The 27,456-nt window shown below is 40.2% G+C and overlaps 1 protein-coding gene across 19 annotated transcripts in view; it reads left to right on the forward strand.

Moving 5' to 3' along the window:
- The window catches only part of TARBP1 (tRNA guanosine 2 -O-methyltransferase TARBP1), an 85,662-nt gene that overhangs the window by 40,095 nt on the left and 18,111 nt on the right, over window positions 1–27,456 (forward strand). For all 19 annotated transcript variants that reach the window (XR_013530000.1, XR_013529999.1, XR_013530002.1 and 16 more), the window contains exons 13-22: window positions 5,300–5,397; window positions 6,238–6,399; window positions 9,579–9,793; window positions 10,202–10,463; window positions 10,557–10,745; window positions 12,091–12,281; window positions 12,459–12,530; window positions 14,042–14,162; window positions 19,444–19,554; window positions 21,930–22,079. Coding sequence is in view for 2 of the 19 variants with exons in the window: in XM_008985787.5 (XP_008984035.4) it covers window positions 5,300–5,397; window positions 6,238–6,399; window positions 9,579–9,793; window positions 10,202–10,463; window positions 10,557–10,745; window positions 12,091–12,281; window positions 12,459–12,530; window positions 14,042–14,162; window positions 19,444–19,554; window positions 21,930–22,079 (1,571 nt within the window). In the remaining 17 variants the exon portion in view is untranslated. The remainder of the gene's footprint in view (window positions 1–5,299; window positions 5,398–6,237; window positions 6,400–9,578; window positions 9,794–10,201; window positions 10,464–10,556; window positions 10,746–12,090; window positions 12,282–12,458; window positions 12,531–14,041; window positions 14,163–19,443; window positions 19,555–21,929; window positions 22,080–27,456) is intronic.

Genomic DNA, 27,456 nt, shown 5'->3' on the forward strand with positions numbered 1-27,456 from the left:
CAGGCTCTGGCAGTCACCATTCTGCTTTCTGTCTTTATAAATTTGACTCCTCTGGGTAGCTCATATTAAGTGGAATCATACAGCATCTGTTCTTTTGTGTCTGACTTATTTCACAGAGCATAATGTCTTCAAGGTCCATCTGTTGTAGCATGTATCATACTTTGCTTCCTTTTAAAGGCTGAGTAATATTCCATTGTTTGGCTATATTATATTTGGTTCTCCATTAATGTGTTGATGAACAATTGGATTTCTTTCACCTTCTCTTTTGTGAATAATGCTGCTGTGAACATGGGCATATAAATACCTGTTTGAGTCTCTGCTTTTAATGCTTTTGGAAGTGGAATTTCTGTATCATATGATAATTCTGTTTAAGTTTTTGAGTAACTGCCATACGCTTTTCCACAGTGGCTGCACCATTTTACATTTTCACCCGTAATGCCCGAGGGTTCCAGTTTTTCCGCATTCTCTCCAACACTTGTTAATGGGCCTTTAAAAATAATACCCATCCTAATGGGTATAAAGTGGTACCTCATCATGAGTTTGACGGTGATCACTTTTTGACTAATTCTGGTACCACTTCTTTAGGGATTCAGTTTACTACTATAAATTATATGAGGCATAGAGGAGGAAACCAAAGCATAATTTTTATCCTGGCTTGAACTTTTGCTCACAGTTTGTATATTGTGACAGGGTGTTAAATTCCAAGATGTGGCAGTGACCAGGGGATGTACCTTGAGGGTGAAATAGAGGCTCTTCTGTATTGCGGTAATGAAGAGGAGGCTCTGTGGGAGGGACGATAACATTGGATGACTTGATGGCAGCTATTTTTCTTGATGCCGTTTTGTTCTCTGTTCTCCAAGGCCTAGGCTTTCCCTTGAAATCTCAAATTTATTTTAATTGAAGGAGTTCGATTGTATATGAGGAAAGTAAATCATTTTATGCTGTTAATGTAAGTTCAGTATTTAAGGAGTTGACTATACGTATAGGAGAAGGAAAAGGCAAAAGAGTAGTACCTACTGTTTTGGAATGTGGAAGACAGGAGTATTCTGTTCTTCCCATATTCGTTGGTTATAGTTTTTAATTTTTTAATAAAGGCTTTCACTTTCCAATCATTTTCTGGTGGCTTCTTGACCTGGAAAGTGACTCACGAGATACTCCAGAGGCCACATAATAATGCCCCTGGGTAACATGAACATTTAAAATTCATTTTTAATGTATGTAATCTCTTAAAGAAGGAACGCTTCTCAGAGTGATAGATGCAGCATGTTAAGAAGTGTCTCCTCAATTCTTTTCCTAGTTAGTCCTTTGTTAGATCCATGGTTTGCACATATTTTCTTCTTCTCTGCAGCTTATCTTTTCAGTTTCTTAATAGTATCTTCTGCAGAGCAAAAGTTTTTATTCTGATGAAATCCAGTTTATTTTTGTTTTGTTTTATGGATTATGCGATAGGTATTATGACTGAGAACTCTGCCTTAGCCCCAGGTCATATAGGATTTTCTCCCTTTTTTCTAAAAGCTTTATAGTTCATTATTTTACTTTTAGATTTATGATATATTTAGGGTTAATTTTTAAGGTGTAAGGTTTAGTCAAGGGTAGGTTGTTTTTTTTTTGCCTTTAGATGTGTAGTTACACCAGGATCATTTGTTGGAGAGACTGAGTATATCTTTTCTCTGTTGAATTGTTTTGTACTTTGGCCAAAATTAATTGGCCAGGAAGGAAAAAATCCAAAGTACATGGGTAGATGGATAATATGTGGTTTATACATATTCAACTTTAAGAAGGAGTGAAGTAGTAATACATGTTATAACATGGATAGACCTTGAAAACATGTTAAGTGAGAGGTGATCGGTAAAGACCACATATTATATGATCTAATTTAACTGAAATGTCTGGAATAGGCAAATCTATACAGACAGAAAGTAGATTGGGGTTGCCTAGGGCTGGGAAAAAATAGGGGTTAAGGGCCTGATGGTTTAAAGGGTATGAGGTTTCTCTTTGTGGTGATGAATGTTGTAATATTGACCTTGGTGATGGTTGCACATATCTGTGACTATACAAGAAACCATTGAATTAGATACCTTTAATAGGGGGTTGAATGCTCTGTGAATTTTCTCTGAAAAAATTGTTTAAAAATAATTAATTTGGGCTGGGTGCTGTGGCACACACTTGTAATCCCAGCACTTTGGGAGGCTGAGACAGGCGGATCACAAGGTTAAGAGATCGAGACCATCCTGGCCAAAATGGTGAAACCCCGTCTCTACTAAAAATGCAGAAATTAGCTGGGCATGGTGGCACACGCCTATAGTCCTAGCTCCTCAGGAGGCTAAGGCAGGAGAATTGTTTGAACCTGGGAGGCGGAGGTTGCAGGTGAGCCAAGATCACGCCAGTGCACTCCAGCCTGGTGACAGAGTGAGACTCCATTTCCAAAAAATAATAATAATAATAATAATAATAATAATTTGACTGTATTTGTGTTAGTGTAATTCTGGACTCTGTTCTATTCTTTTGACCTAAGTATTCATTCCTTTGCCAATACTGCACTGTTTTGGTTATTACAGATTTATAATAAGTCTTAAAATATGTAAATGTGATTCTTTTGGCCAAAATATTTTTAGCTATTCTAGTTCCTTTACCTTTCCATATAAATTATATTATCAACTTATATGTACCTACAAAAAAAAGTCCTGCTGGGCTCTCGACTAGAATTGCATTAAATATGTAGATCAGTTTGTGGAGAATTGCTTTCTTATGCTGAAACTTTTAATGCACGAGTATGGTATTTCTGTACATTTATTTATCTATTTAGAGACAGGGTCTCATTTTGTCACCCAGGCTGGAGTACAGTGGTGAAATCTCAGCTCACTGCAGCCTCTGCCTCCCATGTTCAAGCAATCCTGCTGCCTCAGCCCCCCAAGTAGCTGGTAGTGCAGGTGCTCACCACCATGCCCAATGTATTTATAGTAGAGATGGGGTTTCACCATGTTGTCCAGGCTGGTCTCAAACTCCTGACCTCCAGAGATCTGCCCACCTTGGCCTCCCAGAGCACTGGGATTACAGGCATGAGCTATCATGCCTGGCCTGTCTCTACATTTATTTAGATTGTCTTTGATTTTTTTCTTCAGAGTTTTATAGTTTTCAGCATATAGATCTTATACAGGTTTTGTGAGATTTATAACTATTTATTTTGAGGGGAATGGTTATAAAAAGGTGTTGTAAATGATAGTTTATAAAATTTTGATTTTTAACTGTATGTTACTAATATATAGAAATATGATTCATTTTTGTATGTTGACCTTATATCCTGTGACCTTGCTGAAGAACTTATTAATTCTAGGAATTTGTTTGAAGATTCCTTGGGATTTTCTTTGTAAATATCATCTGTGAATAGGGACAGTATAATTGTCAGTAGTATTCCCTTACCTTTTTAATGCCTGTAGGGTCTGTAGTGATAGCTCCTTTTTTAATTCCTTATAGTGATAATGTGTGCGTGTGTGTGTGCGTGCACGCGCGTGCTTACTCGTGTGCTCTCTCTCTCTCTTTTCCTCTGTCTCTCTCTTTCTCTGTCTTGTTAGTGGTTTATTTTATTGACCTTTCAAAGAACGAGCTTTGGTTTCATTGATTGTTTTTCTATAGATTTTTTTTTGTCAATTTCATTGATTTCTGTTTTTTGTTTGCTTCTTTCTGCTTGTGTTTGGTTTATTTTGCCTTTTTTTTCCTTTTAGGGTTAAGGTAGAAGCTTAGATTATTGACATTTAGACGTTTCTTATTTTCTGAAGTGACAGTGCTGTAAATTTTCCTCCGAGTGTTGCTTTAACCGCATCCCACAAATTTTGGTATGTTGCATTTTCAGTTCAAAGTATTTTCTAACTTTGCTTGAAGCTTTTTCTTTGACCTATGAATTATTTAGATAATCTTTGGAGACTTTTCTATTGTCTTTCTCTAATGGCTTTCTAATTTAACTATATTGTGGTCACAGAGCATACATTGTATGATTTCAGTTTAAAAAAATTTTTGAAGATTGTGTAGGCTACGGTCTGTCTTGGTGAATGTTTCATGTACACTGGAAAAGAACATTATTTTACTAGTGGCTGACATGTTGAATAAATGTCAGTTCTATTCAAGAGTTTTCATGCTGTTTTTCAGTTCTATATCTGTGGTGATTTTCTGTTTATTCCTTGTATCTATTACAGAGAGAGGAACCTTGACGTCTCTAATTATCATTTTGGTATAGCTCATTTGCATTTCATGTAATTACTTAAGTTTTGGTTTAGGTCTGTCATCTTATTTTTATTAGAGCTGCTTTAATTATTTTTGTCAAATCATTCTCATACCTGAGTCATCTTGTTGGTGTTATCTCTAGATTTTTTCCATATGATCGGGGGGTTTTTGTGGTTTTTCATATGTTTAGTAATTTTGGATTCTATCCTAGCTGTTTTGAATATTACAATATGAAACTCCGAATCTTGTTTAAATCCTGTGGAGAATGTTGATGCTGTTGTGCAGCACACAGTCAGCCTGGTTAAGTTGAGGCCTCGCGTTCTGACTTAGCTTCCATGGGTGCTGGTTCTGCTGTCAGTTTTGTCTTCACCTTTTTGCCATGTTCTTTGGACCTATGCCACGTGTGTTCCATCTGTTGGCCACTCTGGGACCGGGGCAGTGGCGACTCTGTGTGTTCAGTCCTGAAAGTCTGTGGCATGCTGATTAGCATCAGATCCATGCACGTGCAGCTTGGAGGTGAGCCCAGGAGTTCAGAAACAGCGTTCTGAGGCTGCTTTCCTGCATCCCTCCCTCTCTGGAATCTCCTCAGTGTTCACAGTCTGCTCTCCTGGAGTTCTTCTGTTTCGTTCTCTGACCAGAAAGCTGGTGCCTGTTCTACTGTGCACCTTGTTGACTGCTGCTGCATCTGGCTACAGTCAGATGGGAGGAGGACCTGGGGGGGGGCATTAGTAAATTGATCACTGTTCAGTGTTACTTCTCTCTGAATCTACCTGCTAGTTCTTCCTTGTAGAGTTCTCAAATACCTGCTTTGTGCATTCTGTCCAGGCTTTATAGCTGTATTCAGTGGTGGAGGGAAGAGTGTCCCTGATTCATTCTACCCTGAACTGGGACTCCTACGTGACTTTTAAGATTAAGTATAGATTTCCCCATGAGATGAATGATTATTATATTATTGCAATTTATTTTTGGCAAGTGACTCACTCATGTGCTTAGCCCAGTTGTACATTTACTAGAATATCTGGTGTGTTTTGTACCGAAGAACTGCTATCATTTTAGTCACATGCTTTTTTCCCCCATACAGATGAGGTGTTTACTGTTCTTCAGAACTTTGTCATGTCTACTACAGAGAGCATTTCTGAGTTTATTCTCAGAAGACTTACCACGAATGAGCTGAATAGGGTAAGTACTCTTTGGAATAACTTACTTTTTCTTTTCTTTCATTATTTTCACCAATACAACACAGAAATGGCTCTTGCTCAAGTTGTCAGTGACTGTTTTGTCATAAACATAATGGATGCTTTCCAAACCATGTGATGATATGTTACAGTCAAGGACAAGGTTAGGCAGTGACCGTGCATTCAGCAGAATTATGGCACATTTCACAATAGAGTCATCTGTCTCCCCACCTGGATTATGAGGCCTTAATACAATGAGGCTTAGTAATGAAGAGTTAAATAACTTGTCCTATGTCACAGCTAGTGAATAATAAAGCTGAATCCATTTTATTCTGGGTGCATGAGTCAAAAAGTTTGCATTTAATGCTGTCCCTCTTACTGGCTCTGAGCTATTGGGAAAGTTGTTTAACATCTCTGAAACTTAGTTGTCTTACGAAAGTGGGACAGTGACTTTTTTTGTGAAAAGTGATTTTTGTAAACAATGGAAGTAGTCATTGCTATAACCATTACCGCTATTATTTTTGATGTACTCACCTTGGGATGTACGAATTGATAGATGGTAATTTCTGCCATCTAAGGTCTCCCTCACAGGTGGGGAGACAGATGACTCAATTGTGAAATGCACCGTAATTGTGCTGAGTGCACAGTCACTGTGGAAGCACAGAGAAGGAAGTCCTTAGCTCTGCATGGGAGGTTATGGAAGGCTGCTTGGAGAAACGGACTTATTTTCTCCTCAGTGTCTTGTCGTAGTCCTTTAAGTAAACCTTTCCTGCCTGAAAGCTTGTAGTTTTGTGAAAATCATGGACGTTGCTTGTACCCATAAGTGTTTTAATCCTTGTTTTAGGTTTCAGATCTGGATCGTTGCCATTTATACCTGATGGTGTTAACCGAGCTTATAAATCTGCATTTGAAAGTTGGGTGGAAAAGGGGTAACCCTATTTGGAGAGTTATTTCTCTTTTGAAAAATGCATCCATTCAGCATCTTCAAGAGATAGACAGTGGACAGGTAAGTCTCTTTGATTCAAGATTTGTAGTTATCTTGAATAAGGTATACAGGGAATACATATTCAGTTGTAAACGTTATTTTGATACCATACAAAGCATTTACTAAAATTCAGATTTAAAATAATACCCTCTGGTGATAAGATGTGGTTAAAATTGATACTCTTTTTTTTCTTTTTATTTTTTTTGAGACGGAGTCTTGCTCTGTCACCCAGCCTGGAGTGCACTGGCATGATCTCGGCTCAGTGTAACCTCTGCCTCCTGGGTTCAAGCGAGTCTCCTGCCTTAGCCTCCTGAATAGCTGGGATTATGGGCGCATACCACCACGCCTGGCTAATTTTTGTGTTTTTAGTAGAGACGGGGTTTCACCATGTTGGCCAGGCTGGTCTTGAATTCCTGACCTTGTGATCCACCCACCTCGGCCTCCCAAAGTTCTGGGATTACAGGTGCTACTCTTAATGTAATATTAAACATATAAGAGGCATCGATCTTAAAACCCTTTAGATGTAGACATTTGACCTGTGCTAGGTCTTTTGCCCAAGCATGTCCGGTACAGGACATTTTATTAGTCTGACATCAGAGCCCTCCACGCTTGGCTTCCTACCACATTTTCTAGCCTACCTGTCCACTGTCCACTGCCTTTCCCCTCCTTGCTACAGTGCCACAACATTGCAACCACTCGAGGCTGCATAGAGTTTTACAGATCACAAGCACGTGTCATATCTTCCTCATCGAGGCTGTCGTTCAGTCTGGTCCCTCCATGGAGAATGAGTGCCCTCTCTTCCAGTATACACTCGGCAGCATCTGGTCCCTCCTTTGTGGACCAACTGGGATCTCTTTTCTCTAAGAGGTTCTTCTTTGATTAGTATCTCATTCACCTTCATTTTCCTGTTGCTTTTTATGCCTTAGTTACAGTGTGTATTTCCATCTTTCTTGTTTTTGGAGGAATGTATATATATATACATATCTTTTCCTAGATTTTTTTGTTTTTCAGACTGAGGCTCACTCTGTCACCCACACCGAATTCAGTGGCATGATATTGGCTCACTTCAGTCTCAGCATCCCAGGTTCAAGTACTTCTCCTGCCTCAGCCTCCCAAGTAGGTGGGACTACAGGCATGTACTACCATGCCCAGCTATAATATTTTTGTATTTTTAGTAGAGATGCAGATTTGCCATGTTGGCTAGGGTGTTCTCAAACTCCTGACCTCAAGTGATCTGCTTACCTCAGCCTCCTGAAGTTCTGGGATTATAGGGGTGAGCCACCTTACCTGGCCACAAAGCATTTCTTTCTTTCTTTCCTTTTTAAAAATCTGAGATGGAGTTTCACTCTTTTGCTCAGGCTGGAGTGTAGTGGTACTATCAGCTCACTGCAACCAGCGATTCTTCTGCCTCAGCCTCCTGAGTAGCTAGGATGGTAGGTGCGACACGCTCAGCTAATTTTTGTATTTTTAGTAGAGACAGAGTTTCATCATGTTGGCCAGACTGGCCTCATGTGCTCTGCCCTGACCTCAGGTGCTCTGCCCTCCTTAGCCTCCCAAAGTGCTGGGATTACAGGCATGAGCCACTGTGTCCAGCCAAGGCATTTCTTAAACATAGCGCAATAAGGCTTAGTAATGAAGAGCACAGGCTTTGGAATTAGAGTTGCTGGGTTTTACTTCTGGCTTTATTTTTGCTAACTGTGTGACCCAAATTATTTAACCTCTTTGTGTCTCATTTACTGCACCTGCAAAATGGGGATTAAAGAACTGATGTGGGAATTAAAGGAAGCTCAGATAGGTTAAATCTTTTGACCTGTACCTGGCACGTAGGAAGTTCTCAATAAAGGTTAGCCACTTCCACTTAATATGTGGTAAGTGTTTAATAAAGTTGAACTCAGCTAGTCCAGGCTACTGAGAAAAACAAAGAAGGTACTTGATTGCTTTAATAATTTAATTGTATTAGCCTAGAAGGAAATGATCAAGAAGATGATTACTATTTCAGCAAAGGAAATGAAAGAACATTGTGAGTTCTAAATGTAGAACAAAACCGTGAGCCATGCCACAGTAACTCTTATTCTTAAAAGTCGGCTTCCTTTAGTAATTCACTAAATTACGTTAAGGTTAGCAAGGACCATAGTTGGCTCAAAGGTAAAACTAAATTCTATTTTATATGTTGGCAGTGTTGATAGGTAAAATTTTTCTGTAGAGATGGTTAATTTATTTTTGGAGAGTGAGGGAAGAGTGTGTGATAAGTAGAGATTCCCTTTCTAGAGACATTACTGGTTGGCAGTATTTGAGAGAGCTGCTGCTGTAATCTCTCAGTGCTGTTGTTTTCTGTGTCTGACTTCTTGCCTGCACTCCTGGCTTGGTGAGAGATTGTTGATTTTCTCTTTAAGTGTAGACCTGGCTGTCTTGGCTACCCTCCTTTCCTACAGGTAGAGTTCCAAGTGTTTTCGTGCAATACCCCATGTACTTAATCTTCACAATAACCCCATGAAGTAAATTCTGTTACTGTCCCCATTTTACAGATGAGAAAACTAATGTGTAGTATGTCTACCCTCGTACTGGTAGTAGCACAGAGCTGGGAAGCAGACCTGGGCTGTGTGGTTCCTGTGTCCAGCTCTTAACTGCTGGGCTATGTGACTTCTCCAAAAGTAGTGTGCAGCCGATTGAAGGAATTATTTGTAACATGGAGCCTTTTTTTTTTTTTTAACATGTTTCAGCAGACAGTTAAAATAAGGCTCACCCACAGGAATGCTGCATGCAAATGTGTATGTGAGTAGGAGAAAGGTTGAGAAGGACTTACGTAGCAAATCTGTCATGTACTAGTTCCAGGTACTTGTTTACCAAATGAAAAGATCCCATTGTTGTCTTAACCTAAATTGCTGAGTTCTTATTGCCACTTTAAAATTGTTCACTCCCAATCTATAGAGAAGTAGTGAAAGTGAATGATGTGTGCTGTATTTCCTTTCATTTCTCCTGATACTCAGAAGCAGGAGGAATAGGGAAAAAGAGAGCCTGAGCTTTCCGTAGACTGGCAACTCAGGTCCTTACTGATTAAGACTTGTGCAGGTTAAATAAATCACTGTTACATTTCCTTTTCAGGAGCAGACTTGTGCGGGTTAAATAAATCACTGTTACATTTCCTTTTCAGGAGCAGACTTGTGCAGGTTAAGTAAATCACTGTTACATTTCCTTTTCAGGAGCCAACGCTTGGAAGTCAGATTCAGAGAGTAGTGAGCATGGCTGCCTTGGCCATGGTGTGTGAGGCCATAGACCAGAAGCCTGAGCTGCAGCTGGACTCTCTCCATGCTGGGCCCATGGAAAGCTTCCTTTCCTCTCTTCAGCTCAATCAGACACTGCAGAAGCCCCATGCAGAGGAGCAGAGCAGCTATGCTCACCGCTCGGAGTGCAGCAGGTACAGGGGAGGTTAAGGCTTAAGAAGCCATTCCTCTTGTTGTCATCAGGGCTCATGATTGCCCAATGTTGCTTATAGAGTTCTAGAATTCTGGAGCTGAAGCTCCATTCAGGATGAAAGTGTAGTATACCTTACTCATCTCTGTTACTGGAGACTTGCTGACTTTTCTGCGTCTAGTTCTCACTGAATCATTTAAGATGAGCAAAAGTGCCTACTTTCAGAGAAGTTAGAAAATTAAGGTTTATGGGGTTTCCTTAGTTTTTGGTAGATAGCCTGTTGGATAATGACCGTTTATATCTGTACACTCGCACCTTTAGAAGGATAGTGTGCTACATGCAAAAGTCGTGGGGGCAAATTGGGGAAGAATGGCCTAGTAGCTTTATTTCAGTGTTGTTTTTTTAATTTCAGTGTTTTGGAAGAATCATCATCTTCCCAAGGATGGGGAAAAATAGTTGCACAGTATATTCATGATCAGTGGGTGTGCCTCTCTTTCTTGTTGAAAAAATATCACACCCTTATACCAACCACAGGGAGTGAAATTCTGGAACCATTTTTACCTGCTGTTCAGATGCCAGCAAGGACTTTGCAGTCTGCACTGGAAGCCCTCACAGTTCTTTCTTCTGATCAAGTTTTACCGGTGTTCCATTGCATGAAAGTGTTGGTTCCCAAGGTAAGATAGAGTGAAACATAAATTGAAGAGTAACTACAGGAGTGGCGAACAAAGTTTTGGAATAAAGTATGTATTTTTTTTTTCCCCTGCCAGCTTCTGACCTCCTCTGAATCACTCTGCATAGAGTCTTTTGACATGGCTTGGAAAATTATATCTTCTTTAAGCAACACTCAGCTGATATTCTGGCCTAATTTGAAAGCTTTCGTTCAGTTTGTTTTTGATAACAAAGTTCTTAGCATTGCTGCCAAAATCAAGGGCCAGGCATATTTCAAAATAAAAGAGGTAACAAACTTTATTTTTCTTTTTGCTTTTCTGTTCATGTGTGCGAGCTTCAGCACATGAGGAAAACATGAGTTATATTTGTAATTAGAGTTTTGGTTCTTAATTCCTTCAGTCAGAAAATATTTTTGAACCTTCTTAAATATCGAGTAAGAATGAGAAAATCTGACAGATGTAGAAGAGAAGGTACTAAACAGTAGTCTGGAGCCACATCTGCCCTCAGAAAGGGCTTATTTGGTTCATACAGTGTTTAAAATTTTGATTAGCTGGCAACTTTTAATTGTTGGGACATCTGGCCGGGTGTGGTGGCTGATGCCTGTAATTCCAGCCCTTTGGGAGGCTGAGGCAGCTGGGTCATCTGAGGTCGGAAATTTGAGACCAGCATGGCCAACATGGAAAAACCCCATCTCTACTAAAAATACAAAAATTAGCGGGATGTGGTGGCACATGCCTGTAATCACTTGAACCCAGGAGGCAGTGCAGTGAGCTGAGATCATGCCACTGCACTCCAGCCTGGGCGACAGAGCAAGACTCTGTCTCAAAAAAATAAGTGTTAGGAAATTTATATGAAAAACTGGATTTCTCCTTCTCTTGGAAACTGAGATAATCTACCAACACTGGTCATTCCTCCGAGAAGGTGTGATTTGATTGCTGGGTTGAGTCGCAGTAGTTGGCATGCTCTTTCCGCAGTCAGTCTCATTTCCCCTAGATCTTGCAGGCAAATGTCGGGTGCCGTTTGTCATTGCACTTTAGCTGGGTTTTTTTTTTTTTTTTTTTTTTGTAGAGAAATATTTTTCCAACTGTAATTCTTACCAAAAGGTCTTGCTGGTTTCTAGAGGTGTTTTCATTTGCAGCCACTGAGACAGTAGGGATTCTACCAAGGTGGAATTCCAGTGTACCTCCTGATCCCAAGGGGAATGAGGAGAGTCAGATTCTGTTATTTCTCTGCAGTCCTGTGCTGCCTTTCTTGGTCTTTTTCTGCCCCATAGTACATACTTCAAGTCACGGGTCTTTGCTGCCTCAAAGGAAGGCCACTGGCAAAATGCAGACAAAGGAAACTGAAATGTGTTCAGGGTGAGGTGTTTTTTTTCCCTTTGAGTCTACTGATTTGGGCAGTTGTTCCTCTTGAAGAGTTCTATATGCATATCACTATCAGTAAAATCTTACTTATTTTTATTACCAAGAGATGAAATAGTGAGCATTCTCTGATTATTGATCACCTTGCAAAGTTATTCTAACAATAAGGAATTATTTTTTAAACCATGATTATGTTGAAACTAACTTTTTAGCAGCACTAATTTTTTTAAACTAAATCAAAGGATAAAATGATCATTGTATTTTATTCCAGATTATGTACAAGATAATTGAAATGTCTGCTGTAAAAACTGGAGTCTTCAATACACTGATAAGTTACTGCTGCCAGTCTTGGATACTGTCTACTTCAAATGTGTCTCAAGGATCTTTATCAAGTGCTAAAAATTATAGTGAACTTATCCTTGAGGCTTGTACATTTGGAACTGTGTTTAGGCGTGATCAAAGGTAAAAGATGCTATTATTTCAACTTGTATTAAGTGCCTGCTCGGGTGTAGATTTATCTCTGTTTTGAGGCTTTTTCAATTAGGAGATTATAACTTATTAGTTAACTTTAACCTTGGGGATTTAATTTTTTTTCTATTTAAAACCTGTTGTTCTTTATCAAATGTTTTTTATGGAAAGACTTATTCAGGATGTACAGACCTTCATAGAAAACCTTGGACATGACTGTGCAGCAAATACTGTTACGGAAAAGTGAGTATGGTAGATTTTCTCTGTTTTTACATAAATGACATGTTAAAAATGTAATGTCATATGGCAGACATTCTGTAATTGCTAAATTTAATAAATGTTGCTGGCAACATCTAATATGTTAATGAGATGAGCCTTCAAAAGTATGTTCGAAATTATAGTCCCTTGCTAATATACTGTCTTTACATATTTCACTGTTCACTAAAATTTGGTAACATTTTAAAAGTTTTTAGTGCAGAGTCCAGCATAAACAAGGAAATTACTCAGGAGAACTTGAAACCCCTGTCTTTCTTTTGTGGGGTAGGATGATCATCAGCACAGACACTTCATTCTCCAGTCCTTTTTTTGGCTGTAAAGTTTAATATGAAATTAAAATTCACCATTTAACAAGTTGGTATGTTACACACAAAAATAGAATTACTCTTGGAACAGATTATAACATTTTTTGGTTTTTAAAAAACTCTTGATTGAGGTATGATTGACATGTAAAAAGCTATACATAGTTAATGTGTACAACTTGATGAGTCTGGGGATAGGCCCTAAAGTTTTGATTTCTGGGCTAAGACTATTTTTATCTAACCACTGAATTAATTTTTTTGGAGCTTGCCAAATAGCTTTTTTTCAAGTTTTATTTTTTCACATGGCTTTCGAAAATGTGTATGTGTGTTTATAAAGAAGATAAAAATAGCATTGTATCATTCACTCTCATTTTAGAGTTTAGGACATCACATGATTATAATATTTAGATATCATAAAGTATTTATTATTCTGAGAGTCCTATGTTTTAAATCATCTGTCCTTCCTCATTAAATATATATAGTTTTTTCATTGTTTTTAGTTATTTTTTCTTGGTTGGCTTAGTGTGGCAATAAAAGTGAATTTTTCTAGTTGGTGGTTGCCAGATAATTTGATTTTGATTTCTACCTGACAGTTGCTTTGTTATTAAATTTAAGTATATATTCACATTACAACAATTATAATGGAATGTGAAAATACTAACAATTTCACTTTATTTATCCCTCCACATTTGGCTACTGAAAATGCCGCGTGTTCAGAGCACACAGTGCTTCCTGAGTTTGCCCCTCATTTGGGGAATGTGCACTGATAGCACGTGGTAGAGACAGGCCATTGACGTGTCTGACATGCATTCATGCCCCTGAGTGAACGGAGGTGTCTGTGGTCCTCTTTCAGGGACAGGCTCGTGAGCTGTGATCTGTTTTGTCCACAGATAAGGTATTATTAACCTAGGTTCAACAGCGTGTGCACTGATTCTCCGGAAGCCTAGATTAATTTGTGCTCACTCATATTTTCTGTACAGACCCTCCTTGTAATATATTCATTTGTCATCTTCTGTTATCTATTCTGAATTTAAAAGTATTGTCGTTAAGTATGGACCTACTTAATTTTAGAAAACTTCGAGTGGTTTTGATCATGTAATGATATTTGAAACTAATATTTGATGTTATCTTTCTGTTTTCAAAATATGTTAACAATTTATCATTTAATATTTTTAGTACTAAGAGAGAAGACCATTATGTGAGAATTTGTGCTATCAAATTCCTGTGTTTATTAGATGGCTCCAATATGTCCCACAAGTTGTTTATGGAGGATCTTGCAATCAAGCTGTTAGATAAAGTAATTATATTTTACTTTAAATTATCTTTGTTTTTAACAAGTCAGAGGTCAGCATCTGCTCTTTATGTTGCTGAAATATGTACTTTTAAATCTATTCTGTCAGGAGAAAACACAGAGTTTATGTTCTGTGTTTTTAATTCAGTCTTGGTTAGGGTGGTCATTGTGCCTCATGCCTATAATGCTAGCACTTTGGGAGGCCAGGAGTTTGCAACCAGCTGGGCCAACATAGTGAGACCTTGTCTCTACAAAAAGAAAAAAAGAAAGTGGCCTGTTAGTCCAGTAGTTAAGGTATAGGGCTTGTAACTGCAAGGTTGCTGGTTCAAATCCTCAGTGGAGCCAGTCTTAAATTAAAAAAAGAAAAAAAAGCCTCTTGGCAAAAAGAAAAAAAAATCTTGGTTAGTAATTATCCAACTTAAGTTTGGTTTTAGCGAACAATAATGGTAATGTTTTCCTGTACCATCTATACTTCACTCTGTATTTTCCCGTACCAGTCAAACCTGGTTATGTTTTTTGTTTGTTTGGTTTTTGTTTTTTTGAAATGGAGTCTTGCTTTGTTGCCCAGGTTGGAGTGCAATGCCATGATCTCGGATCTCTGCTCACTGCAACCTCTGCCTCCCAGGTTCAAGCGAATTCTCTTGCCTCAGCCACCTGAATAGCTGGGATTACAGGCACCCGCCACCACGCCTGGCTAATTTTTTGTATTTTTGGTAGAGACAGGGTTTCATTCCATGTAGGCCAGGCTGGTCTCAAACTCCTGACCTCAAGTGATCCGCTCGCCTTGGCCTCCCAAAATGCTGGGATTAGAGGTGTGAGCTACTGTGCTTGGCCCTAGTTATGTTTAAAGTGCTATATTCATACATTGCTCTATGTAAGAAATGGAATGAAAAAGTAAAAACTGAGAAAATGGCATCAAATGTTAGGAATTGATTGCTGTGATTTGAGAGCCCATGAAAGATTACCCCAGGATATGCTTCCAGTATATTATATTGTTATTTCTAGATCTGGATATGTGATGTTTGTCTAAGATTGATGAAAATTCCTTATCTATTCAGATAAAAACAATTCAGTTACATTGTTCTTTAGTCTGCTTAATCGTTTCTAAATGAACATCATAGCGTCTGGAGAACAGGTTTAGTAAATCTGGGGAGTTGTTAGATAGGAAGGGGTACAGAAGAGTTGTGCATGGTGCTCTGTTCCCCAATGAATTTTTTTTTTTTTTTTTTTGAGACAGAGTTTCGCTCTTGTTACCCAGGATGGAGTGCAATGGCGCGATCTCGGCTCACCGCAACCTCCGCCTCCTGGGTTCAGGCAATTCTCCTGCCTCAGCCTCCCGAGTAGCTGGGATTCCAGGCATGTGCCACCATGCCCAGCTAATTTTTTTGTATTTTTAGTAGAGACGGGGTTTCACCATGTTGACCATGATTGTCTCGATCTGTTGACCTCGTGATCCACCTGCCTCGGCCTCCCAAAGTGCTGGGATTACAGGCTTGAGCCACCGCGCCCTGCCTGAATGTTTAAATGACAGATAGAGTTACCTGTCATGTAAAGCCGAGGTCAGGGGGGTGCCTGGTCTGCTTTCTGACCTTGGTGTGGACATATGGATGATTACAGAACTCATGTAAGTTCCTGTGTTAAAACAGGAGTGTTCATCATACTTTTATTTTTTGAAGGTAGCAAGTCAGCTTTATTATATAAAACCTAGGAAGTATTTTTTATGCAGCAGTTCCCTCTGCAGTGTTGAAGTCAAGGAAGATGCCCCAGAGGAAATAGTATGTTACTGCTTTTCTAAAAGATGGGTATAGTTTAAAGTGATGGGAACTGGGTATGGGTCTTCTATCAGAACAAAAATACATGTTTTAATATGTATTTAGTATTTAGATAGGGGGTCAGGGCTAGGCATGGTGGCTCATGCTTGTAGTCCTAGCACTTTGGAAGGCCGAGGCAGGAGGATTGCTTGAGGTCAGTAGTTTGAAACCAGCCTGGGCAACACAGTGAGTGAGATTACATTGCTAAAAAAAAAAGTATTCAGAAAAAAAAGAGGGGGTCAGGAGGGTCTAATCAGGTGACATTTGGGTTGAGCTCTGGGTGAATAAAGGAGGATACCAGGAGAGGATGCTGTTCCGAGACCGAGCAGGGAAAGGAAGTCCTGCTTGGAGGGTTAGGAGGCCTCAGGCCGGCCATTAGATCGGCTGTCTTGGTCACCTTGACAAAGGCATTTCAGTGAAATGGTGGGATGAGAACCTAAATACAATGGGCCCAGAAGAAAATGGAACTTGATCGAGTAGAGACAGTGAGTATAGACTCTCTTAGGAGTTTGTCCTAGAAAAGAGGGAGTAAAAGGGGTGGTTCCTGGAGGGGAACCTGGAGTTCAAGAAGGGGCTTTTTAAAGATGGGAGATAATTGGAGCATAATTAGTTTGCATGTTGAAATAAATGCTCCAGTAGAGAGGGAAGAATGACAGGGGGAGGCCAGCAATAATCACACAGGTGAAATACTAGCCACTCATACCCACTGGATGGCTGTTAAGAAAAGAAACTAAAAATAATGAGCTTTGGTGAGGAGGTAGCAAAATTGGAACCCTCATACATTGCTAATAGGAATACAAAACGGTGCAGCTTCTTTGGAAAGCAGACTTGAAAAAGCAAAACACTTGTCCAGTACACTAATGCTAAAGTGTGATCTCTGGATCAGCAGCCTCAGCATCCCTTGGGAGCTTGTTAGAAATTCATATTGGTAGTCCCTGCCCCAGTCTACTGAATCAGAAGCTCTGGGGGCGGTGCCCAGCAGTCTGTTTTAACAAGCCTTTCTGGTGATTCTGGAGCTGATACAGTTTAAGAACTACTGGTCTAGCAATAATGAAGGCCCAGATAGAACAGCTGGAGTACATATTTTTAAACTTTTAATTTTTGTGGGTCTATAGTAGGTGTATATGTTTATGGGGTATATGAGATATTTTGATGTAGGCATATTATGTGTAATAATTCCATCAGGTAAATGAGATATCTTAAGCATTTACCCTTTATGTTACAATCTAGTTATACTCTTAGTTATTTTAAAATGTACAATAACTTACTGTAGACTGTAGCCACCCTGTTGTGTTGTCAAATTCAATCTTAATACATATATATATCTTTTTCTTTTCTTTTTTTTCTTTTTTTTTTTTGGAGATGTAGTTTTGCTCTTGTTGCCCAGGCTGGAGTGCAGTGGTGCGATCTTGGCCCACCACAACCTCCACCTCTCAGTTTCAAGCGATTCTCCTGCCTCAGCCTCCCGAGTAGCTGGGATTACAGGCATGCGCCACCATGCCTGGCGAATTCTGTATTTTTAGTAGAGACGGGGTTTGTCTATGTTGATCAGGCTGGTCTTGAACTCCCGACCTTAAGTGATGTACCTGCCTCGGCCTCCCAAAGTGCTGGGATTACAGGTGTGAGCCACCGTGCCCGGCCTCTATCTAAGTATATTTTTATGCTCCATACATCCTCTCCCAACCACCACTACCCGTCTCAGCTTCTGTGGCAATCGCCATTCTATTTTCTATTTCCATGAGTTCAATTGTTTTATTTTTTAGCTCCCACAAATAAGTGAAAACATGCGAAGTTTGTCTTTTTGTGCCTGGCTTATTTCACTTAACATAATGACCTCCAGTTCCATCCAAGTTGTTGCAGACGAGAGGATTTCATTCTTTTTATGGCTGAATGGTGCTCCATTGTGTGGAATATGTATTTTTAATGAAGTCAGTTGTGGTTGGTGATTTTAGTTTTCTTCAGTAATACCTGGCAATAAGTTGAACAGACTAGTAGAGAAAAGATATTCTGAAAAGGAGCACATTGAGTGGAACAGGTAGGACAGAATAAGATTTTGAGCTGAGAAGGGAATTTTAGAATCCTCAACTTCCAGTTGAGGACAGTGACTTGGTGAGGTCCTACAGGCAGCTTTATTGACATGCCGATGCATCTTCTGAATGCATGAGTGATCTACTCTGCTGATTCCATCTTTAGTTGCGTTGAGGTTGCGCAATAAATGAAACCTAAATACACCTATATCAGAAGAAAATTTTCTAAAAGAAATTATTTAGAGATTATGAGATTGTAAATATCACTGGGAGTCATTAAAATCAATATTAATTTAGCTATTGTCATGAAACTTTGTACACACCTAAATGCAGAGAATGAGATTATGGAAGAAGAAAGGTCAGAGAACTTAAGAAGTAGATGAGGATCGTCTGCATTATGTGAAAATGGCTTTGGAGGTGGTGAGTGACTTCACCTTTAAGACGTTTGAAAATGTTGACATACTCTTCAGTGCCATCTTGCTTTGCAGCCAGAGCACTAGTAATTATGGTAATAAAAGCAAACTTTGCAGCTGGCTGCATTTAGGTGGCACAAGCCAAGAAAAGCCGGGGAGAGCTCTCTGCTAATATGAAAGGCTCCAGTGCTGCCATTTTCTTGTATCTAGGGACACATCATGCGTAGAGATGCCTTGCACTGTCCATGTACTGGGGTGGCTTCTGTCTTAGTGGTATTTGCATCAGATTGTAGGTAGCAGTATTCCAAACGTGAATATGACAAGGGTGCACAAGGTGAGAGGTGCCCCTGAGGTACATGGTAATATGTGGCAATGTATGTCCAGTACGTCAATCTCTTCTCGCCCCTGTGACCCATAGCTCCCAGTTTTTTAGCCTCTCTTCTAATTTTAAAAACACGTGGCCGGGTGTGGTGCCTCATGCCTGCAATCCTAGCTAGTACTTTGGGAGGCTGAGGCAGGCAGATCACCTGAGGTCAGGAGCTCCAGCCTGGCCAACATGGTGAAACCCTGTCTCTACTAAAAATACAAAAATTATCTGGGCATGATGGCATGCACCTGTAATCCCAGCTACTCAGGAGGCTGAGGCAGGAGAATAATCGCTGGAACCTGGGAGGCAGAGGTTGCACTGAGCTGAGATGGCACCACTGCACCCCAGCCTGGGCAATAGAGTGAGACTCCATCTCGAAAAAGGAAAAACAATAAAACAGTTAAGTTAAACAAAAGCAGCTAAGTTCAGTGTATGCAATGTTTTATTTAAAAAAAAAATTTATTTTTCTTACTACTCAGCCCAAAATGTCAATGTTTGAAAATTTTTAAGGTGCCATTCTTTTTCTCATCCTCCTAACAGCTTTTTTTGGGGGGCGGGGAAAGCCCTTATGACTGATTTAAGCCTTTTAATTTCAAGTTGTCATTGATTTTTTTCATTAATTACAAATTGAATAAATAATTTAGTATTGACTCCCCCTCTCCTTTTCAGGATGAATTAGTGTCCAAGTCCAAAAGACGCTACTATGTGAATTCTCTACAGCACAGAGTGAAAAACCGCATATGGCAGGCTCTGCTTGTACTTTTCCCTAGACTTGATCAGGTATAATATTTTTATTTACTATATTTGTACCTTTGACCCATATGATTTTATGGCTAAACTATTTTGCAGAAACTGTCATATACTATTTTAAAATTGGAAAAAATGGTTAAAATTTATACTTTACTTTTTTAAATTGAAGTTACTCAAAAGTTTTTATTAACAGAGAGAATACCAAGGCAATTAGGTATTATAAAAATAAGTTCAAAGTTGGTTTACATGGCCCCATTTAATACTTTTTCTCTTTAGTATTTTATTGTAACATTTTAACTGTTTAAAGTCTCTTTTGCCATTTGATAAGAAAATGCAAATACTTAACTCCGAATTTGCTATAGCTAAGTTACTTTAGAGTGTTACTATTTTGGATTATGTATACCTAGAAACTAGGCAAGTTGTATGGTTTGGGATGGGAATGTTGTTTCACATGGTGGATTTCCTTGCTCTTGATTTCATGAATAGTGTGACCACATAAACCAGCTAAGGAAAGGCAAGGTATCTTTATCCAAAGGTACCTTTTCTCTTCTCTGAGGAGGCAAGAAACAGTTTTGAATGAAGGATTTGATTTTTCTAACCACCTTTGCTTAATCTTCCTGCTAAGAAAATAGATCATCATTATGGGAAAGCGATGGCATATGATCATGCAATTTTTAAAAACATTTTTCAATGTAAAAAAACATCTTTCAGACTTTGAAATTTCCCACTGTTCTCCCTACCTTCTTTTAAATGTGTGAGAGAATTAAAAAATATATACCAGCCTCTTTTTTTTTTTTTTTTACAATTTTATGAAGTCTTATATCTGTGAGAGAGAAACATTTCAAAACAGTGTAAATAAATAAGTATATTCAAATATAACTATGTTGAATAATTTGAAAGGAAATACCTAAAAGAATTGCTTCCGGGGAGTGGTTTTGTTGGATATGGGGGTGTAGGGGAGGTTGCTGTTTTTCATCATAGGTCTCTTAGTATTATTTGATTTAAAATGCGTCATTAAACATAAAGATGTATTAAGAAAGGAAACATTTTAGAAATGCTCGACTAGATTACTGAGAGCATTTTTTTCTTAGAATGGAGAGGCCCTTCTAGAGAGAAGGTAATGTTGGAGAGGGTGGGGACGTGACCAGGCACACCTGCCAGGAAAAGGAGCTCAGAGTTAGAAACTGTTAGATCTTACGGTTTTGTTTAACCTCCCTGATACTCTTCCAAGGTAGGCCATACATATTCTCATTTTGCCTCGAAGAGCACTGCAGTTCGGAGAGGTTAGGTGTCCTGCCTGTGAGGTAATACAGCTGGTGGTGAATGGTAGAGGTGGAATTCAAAATCAAGCCTAACTACACAATTCATGCTCCACTTTACAGCACTCTCAGGGCTTAAAACGAGCCCTTTTGCTTTTTTTCTACCAAGTAGAAATTTTTGTAAGATAGATTTTTCGTCCTTCTTTGTCTCGCTGTGTTGCCAGGCTGGAGTGCAGTGGCATGATCTTGGCTCACTGAAATCTCCCCCTACCGGGTTCAAGCAATTCTCCTGCCTTAGACTCCAAAGTAGTTGGGATTACAGGTGCACGCCACCACGACCAGCTAATTTTTGTGTTTTTAGTAGAAATGGGGTTTCACCATGTTGGCCAGATGATCTCAATCTCTTGACCTAGTGATCCACCTGCCTCGGTCTCCCAAAGTGCTGGGATTACAGGCAACACTTTGTGCCTGGCCTTTTCTTCTTTAAACTAAAGAAATGTACATAAGACATATTGCCTGTAGATGCTTATTTAAGTAGATACTGGTTTTCACTTGCTACTTAGATAGGTTCGGTCCCCCAGATAGAAATACAGTTTTGAAGAGGAGAGGGTGGAAGGGGGAAGGATGATTTTGGAGCCAGAGATAGTGCAGTAGTTGTGGGGCAGCACAGACCCTGTGGGTAGGAGGACGAGGAACCTGAACAGAGGGCTCAGTGGCCTGAGACCTGCCCCTCTGGGATGCTGTTTCCCGCCTGCTGACTTCAGTCTCTGTACCATCCCTTGTCACAAGGTTTAAGCCCTGGCATCCTGGCAGATCTTGATTTGAACCTGACTTCTTCCACTCACTAGGTATGTGACTTTGGGAAGGTTATTCAGCTTTTCTGAATCTTTTCCTTTCCCTTTAAAGTACAAGTGATAAATAACCTTCCTTATACACAGAACTGATGTCCAGGTAAATTATAAAGTACTGAATGAAGGTACTTCATCATTATATTTTAATCAGTGGTTTTAGTGTCTTCGCTTGGAGAGTTGTAGATTCAATAAACTGCTTACAATAAAAAAACTTCAAGCCATTTTATTTTAAATGGAGACTGTAAATTAAAATGAATAACTGTAACTGTTTAATTGTGAACTTTCTTTTTCTCAGAATTTCCTGAATGGAATTATTGACAGGATATTCCAGGCTGGTTTCATCAATAATCAAGCTTCCATAAAATATTTTATAGAATGGATTATTATATTGATTCTTCATAAATTCCCTCAATTTCTTCCAAAGTTCTGGGATTGTTTTTCTTATGTAAGTAAAGAACTTTTTAAAATATTTTTTTTTAAAGTAGGAAATGATTCTGACAATGCTGAGAGATTTGTTTCACTTAAATAGTCTTATTTACTCTCATTTGCCCTAATGTATTGACATAAGTTATGTTTTGCAAGATCTGAATTAATTCAGAAGACAGAAATCCCTGGCATTCATATTGAGTATTTCATGGTTTTTATTTGAGAGCTGTTCTGTTCAATAAAATAAAAATGGAAAAGGAGTTTGTCTTAATGAGGGAAATAGGTGCTTTGTATATTCTTATTTACTAAGCAATGGCTTTGTTTGATCTTAGAAATATTAATGATCAGGAATTAATTGCATTTCTTAAAATTAAAAAAAAGGTTTTGGGAGATTTCAAACATGATCCAAATAGAAAGAATAGAAGTATTATCAGTCATTTCCTTTCTTTTTTCATCTGTACCCTCACACACTCCCCTAATCCCTTTCCAACATTTCTCATATATTGAAAGTCCTTTTTAAGGAATTGATGCTGAAATTAGTGATAGAGTCTGTAATTGCTGGCTTCCTTACAGATAGCAACTTGTTTCTAAGTATCATTTCTAAATCTCAAATGCTTTCTTTTGGTTCCCAGATTCACCTTTCCCTTTCATAATAGATGATCTTGTCTTCTACTTTGTGTGAAAATGGAGGTGACTTTCTCAAAGTATCTCTTTCCCTGTTTCTTCTTATTTCAGGAGAGATGTCCTTATTCTTTTTTCACACCTATCCCCTGTGACCTGATTGTATCTCCTTTGTGACCTCACCAAATTCTTCATCCTTGTTCTGCTGACTTTTCCTCCAGCCAGCTCTCATCCAGTGTCTTCTTTTCTCTACCGTGAAACTTCAATACGTGATCTTTGCCTGCCTCAAGCCACTTTGGTCCACTCCATTTTCAGCAGTGGTACATCAAGGATTTCCTCTGAGCTGCAGGCAGCCTTTCCCTTTTCTTTCGTACTGCCCCCTTTCATTTCACGCCTTCCTGTTGGTGGTGGCTTTCTCCACAGCTGACCCTTACACTGCAGTCAACTTCATAACTCCCTTCCTGTTTGTGCTGGTAGCTTCTCTATTTCCTTCACATGCTTGCTTCTCTCTCCCAACCTTTACACTTGGTTTTATCTGAAGAATTGCTGGTTTGCCCGTTTGCTTCTCTTTCTGTGCTCCCTTAGCATAGTAAAGCCCATCCCTGCTTCTCCAGCCACCTGCAAGGTCTTTCCACAGTCACTTCAAACTTCACCCTGTGTTAAACTAAACTGGTAATAGCATCTTGCCCTAAAATTGGCTCCCCTTTCTGATGTCTTTCATTCTCCCAGTCTCCTAGCTTCAAACTTGGGTGTCACCATAAGCAGCAGCAATAGCAGCCTCACAATAATCCTCAAAGACAGGTTTGGGATTTTTACCCTTAGGAAGAAAGCAATGATTAATACAGTTGCCACACCACTAAGAAATAACAGTGCTTTGGCCTGTAATCCCAACACTTTTAGAGGCCAAGGCGGGAAAATCACTTGAGGTCAGGTAGTTTGAGACCAGCCTGGCCAACATGGTCAAACCCTGTCTCTACTAAAAATACAGAAATTAGCCAGGCGAGGTGGTGCACTGTGGTCCCAGCTACTTGGGAGGCTGAGGCAGGAGAGTCGCTTGAATCTAGGGAGGCAGAGGTTGCAGTGAGCCGAGATGGCATCACATCAAAGTGAGACTCCATCTCAGAAATTTTGACCTCTTCCCAGGCTCCTCGGCTCCTCTTTCTCATCTTCATGTTACTTTAATGAAGAAACAGATTCTTTTTCTTTGCTTTTTAGACCTATGGCTTTATTAATATAGTTTGTTCGTGACAACTCTCAAATGCGTTAGTGCCACCCTAGGAATTCTCACAAAGAGCGGATTGGTTCTGGTGTACCCCCCAAACTTCCTAATGCTCCCGTCCACAGTAGTGCCAGTTGTTAGTTTGTCGTCGTTGTTTTGCTTAGCTCAGCCTCTTACTTGTCCTTAGACCTTGTATATTCTCTTTGAATCTGATTTTATCCTGTGGACATCGGAGTTTTTTTTTGATGTAGGCAGAGGAAGCTTTTGCTGATGGAAGCCAAAAGGTAGTGGGTAAGAGGGTAGTAGTAGGTAGCTTACAGAATGCTGGGAAAGCTACAGAATCAGGTCTGGAAAATTGGCAGTGAGGGGAGGCTCAGTGGCTTCCAGAACAGCAGCCACAGGCAAGCCAGAGAGAGCTGGTTCACTGGGGACATCACCCCACTGGACATACGGCGACTTCAGCAGGGCTCTGCCGTAGCCAACTGTATACCTGCTGTCTCTGCAACCTGCAGTGGAGAGTTGTAAGTTCTCAGTTTAGAAATTGGAAGTGGGGTCTTTGGAACCGGGTCAGGTGCCTTTTTGTTAGTGGCAAGGAGGCTGGGAAGATGATAAGATGGAAGAGTTCCCTAATCCTGGAAGGGGATTCAGGATACATATCAAAGAAAGGGTCCACTACACCTTTTCCTCCTTTATTTGAAGCAAATTACCTTACCCTTTATTTTTTAAATGACAACTACCACATAGGAATACCTGTATCTTCTCAATAGCAATCCGACAAATCTGCCTATGTCAGTATCCATCTGAGATTTCTTCCCTCCTTTACCATAAAGAATGAGAATCTTCTCCAGTGCCAGAGTAATGCTTCCACTGGCTCTTTGGCCCTCTTGCCTCCTGCCTTCTTCGTCATTTGTTGCTGTCAGCCTGTCTTCTCTCCTCAGTCTCTCCTTAACCAAATGGTCCATAGGCTTTTCTTGACTTGGCATCCATTTTCTATGGCTATTTACACGGATGTTTTCTCATCCCTCTCCTATAATCACCGTGGCTCTCTACTATTTCATTGTCAGACTTCTGAAAGAGGTGCTTGTGTTCACAGGTTTTTAAATGTACTTATTTATTTATTTATTTGAGGCAGAGTCTTGCTCTGATGCCCAGGCTGGAGTGCAGTAGTGTGATCTCGGCTCACTGCAATCTCCGCCTCCCAGCTTCAAGCGATTCTCCTGCCTCAGCCTCCTGAGTAGCTGGGACTACAGGCACCCGCCACCATGCCTGGCTAATTTTTGTATTTTTAGTAAAGACAGGGTTTCACCATGTTGGCCAGGCTGGTCTTAAACTCCTTACCTCAGGTGATCTGCCCACTTCAGCCTCCCAAAGTGCTGGGATTACAGGTGTGAGCCATGGCAACGGGCCTTAACTTTTGACATCCTTCCCAACCCACTCTGGAATCCATGGTAAACCAGCTTCCAGTTCAGTCACTTCTCAGAAGACGCCATTGCTGGGGTCAAGGGTGACCTCCATGAGTCACTGGTCGGCGTTTGTCATCTTCTCTAGGCTGCATGCATGCTGCTGACCATTTTCTTAATTCTCGGTTCTAGTGACACACACTTTTCTGGTTCTTCCTGCCCTGTTTTCTGTGTCCTTTCCAGGCGTTTCCTTCCCTGCCCACCTCTTAAACGGTGGTACTTCTCTAGGGCTAGGCTTTCGTTTTTCCTTATTTTTTTTTTTCCTCTTTTTGTAGTCAGTCTTACCTGTGTTGTGGATTCAGGTGTTACCTAATGTGAGTGACTTACTAATTTTTCTTTGTATGCCACACCTCTTCCCCTAAGCTCTAGATCAGGGGTTGGCAAGCTACAGCCAAATTTGGCCTGGCAGAGTTATACTGGAAGACAGCTATGCCCATGCATTTTCATACTGTCTTTGGCTGTGTTTGTGCTACCATGGCAGAGTTGAACAGTTGGAATAAAGACTGTGTAGACCGCAAAGTCGTATTTTTATTTATTCCTGGGCCCTTTACAGAACAAGTTTTCTGTCCCTTGCTGTAGATGTTTTCCTTGTAGATGATTTTCCCTTAGACTAAATTATCCAAAATGTAAATGTTGAATACTGAGTGCCTTATTTTTTCCCCCAAACTTGGTCTTCTTCCTACTCTAGTGAACACCACCACTATCTGTACAGTTGCACAAACCAGACACCTGGAGACTTTCCATGCTCTGGGTCTGATTCATGACCAGGTCCTGATCTTTCTGCCTGCATATTTCTGAGTTCTCTCTCGACTGTCTGCCATTGTATCTTGGTCCACACTACTGTCATCTTGCAGTGGTTCCCTCACTGGGCTGCCTGCATCCACTCTTGCCTCTGTTTCCATCTGCTGTCCACCCTGAAGCCCAGGCAGGGTTTCCACAATGAGAATTTGAACAGATGACCCCACCTGCTGAAGACAGTGTCTTACGACTTCTCAGGACAAAGGCTACATTCTCCGGAGTGTCCCATAAGGCTTGCATGATCATAGGCCCCTTTCCTCTCTAGTCTCTCTGTGTGTGGTCCATTCCCAGTTTGCTACATTAGTCACATTGATTGTCTGTTTTCCATTTTGGAGAGTTCCACACACTCTCCAAAATTTCGTGGTGTAAACGAATTTTTTTTGAGGTGGAATTTCACTCTTGTTGCCCAGGCTGGAGTGCAGTGGTGCGATCTCAGCTCACTGCAACCTATGCTTCCCAGGTTCAAGTGATTCTCCTGCCTCAGCCTCCCAAGTAGCTGGGATTACAGGCACCTGCCATTGTGCCTGGCTAAATAAATTTTGTATTTTTAGTAGAGACAGGATTTCACCATGTTGGCCAGGCTGGTCTTAAATTCCTGACCTCTGGTGATCCACCTGCCTTGGCCTCCCAAAGTGCTGGGATTACAGGTGTGAGCCACCCTACCCAGCCTAAATGGTGTTTTGTTCTTTTTCATGATGTGTGTGTTGTCTGGTCCTGGCTGGGCAGTTTTGCACCTTGTGGTATCTTCTGGGTCTGGGATTTTTAAATGGGTTCTTTGCTCACATATTTGTCACCTCAGCTGCAATAGCAGGAGCAGCTCTGGTGACTGACATCGCTGCCACTCCATGTCTCCAGCAAAGTAGCTGGACCTCTTTATATTCAGAGCTCCAAGAATGAGCATTCCGGGTAGGAGGTGTACAAGTGCTCATCCAGCCTTTGGGTGCATCAGGCTTGCTAATGTTCATTGGCCAGAGCAAATCATATGACCATCCCTGCTAGGGTGGAAGGGGCCTGCATGGGGCATGCATAGGGAGGGTTGGTTGACTGGGGGCCACCTGGGATAACTGAGTACCACACTGACCTTTTTAATCTTTCATGCTCATCACTAGTCCTTTTGGTTTCAGGCTGTCGCACGTGTTGTGCCCTCTACACAAAATAGTCTTTCTTCTCTTTATCTAGTTAACTCTTTCTTTCCCTTCACATCTCAGTTCTCAGTTCTCGTGTCTTCTTTTTTTTATTTTTGAGACAGTCTTGCTCTGTCACTTAGGTGATTATAGGTCACTGCAGGGTCTTGAACA

The sequence above is a fragment of the Callithrix jacchus genome, chromosome 19 (assembly GCF_049354715.1).
Source record: "Callithrix jacchus isolate 240 chromosome 19, calJac240_pri, whole genome shotgun sequence".
Classification (NCBI taxonomy): domain Eukaryota; kingdom Metazoa; phylum Chordata; class Mammalia; order Primates; family Cebidae; genus Callithrix; species Callithrix jacchus.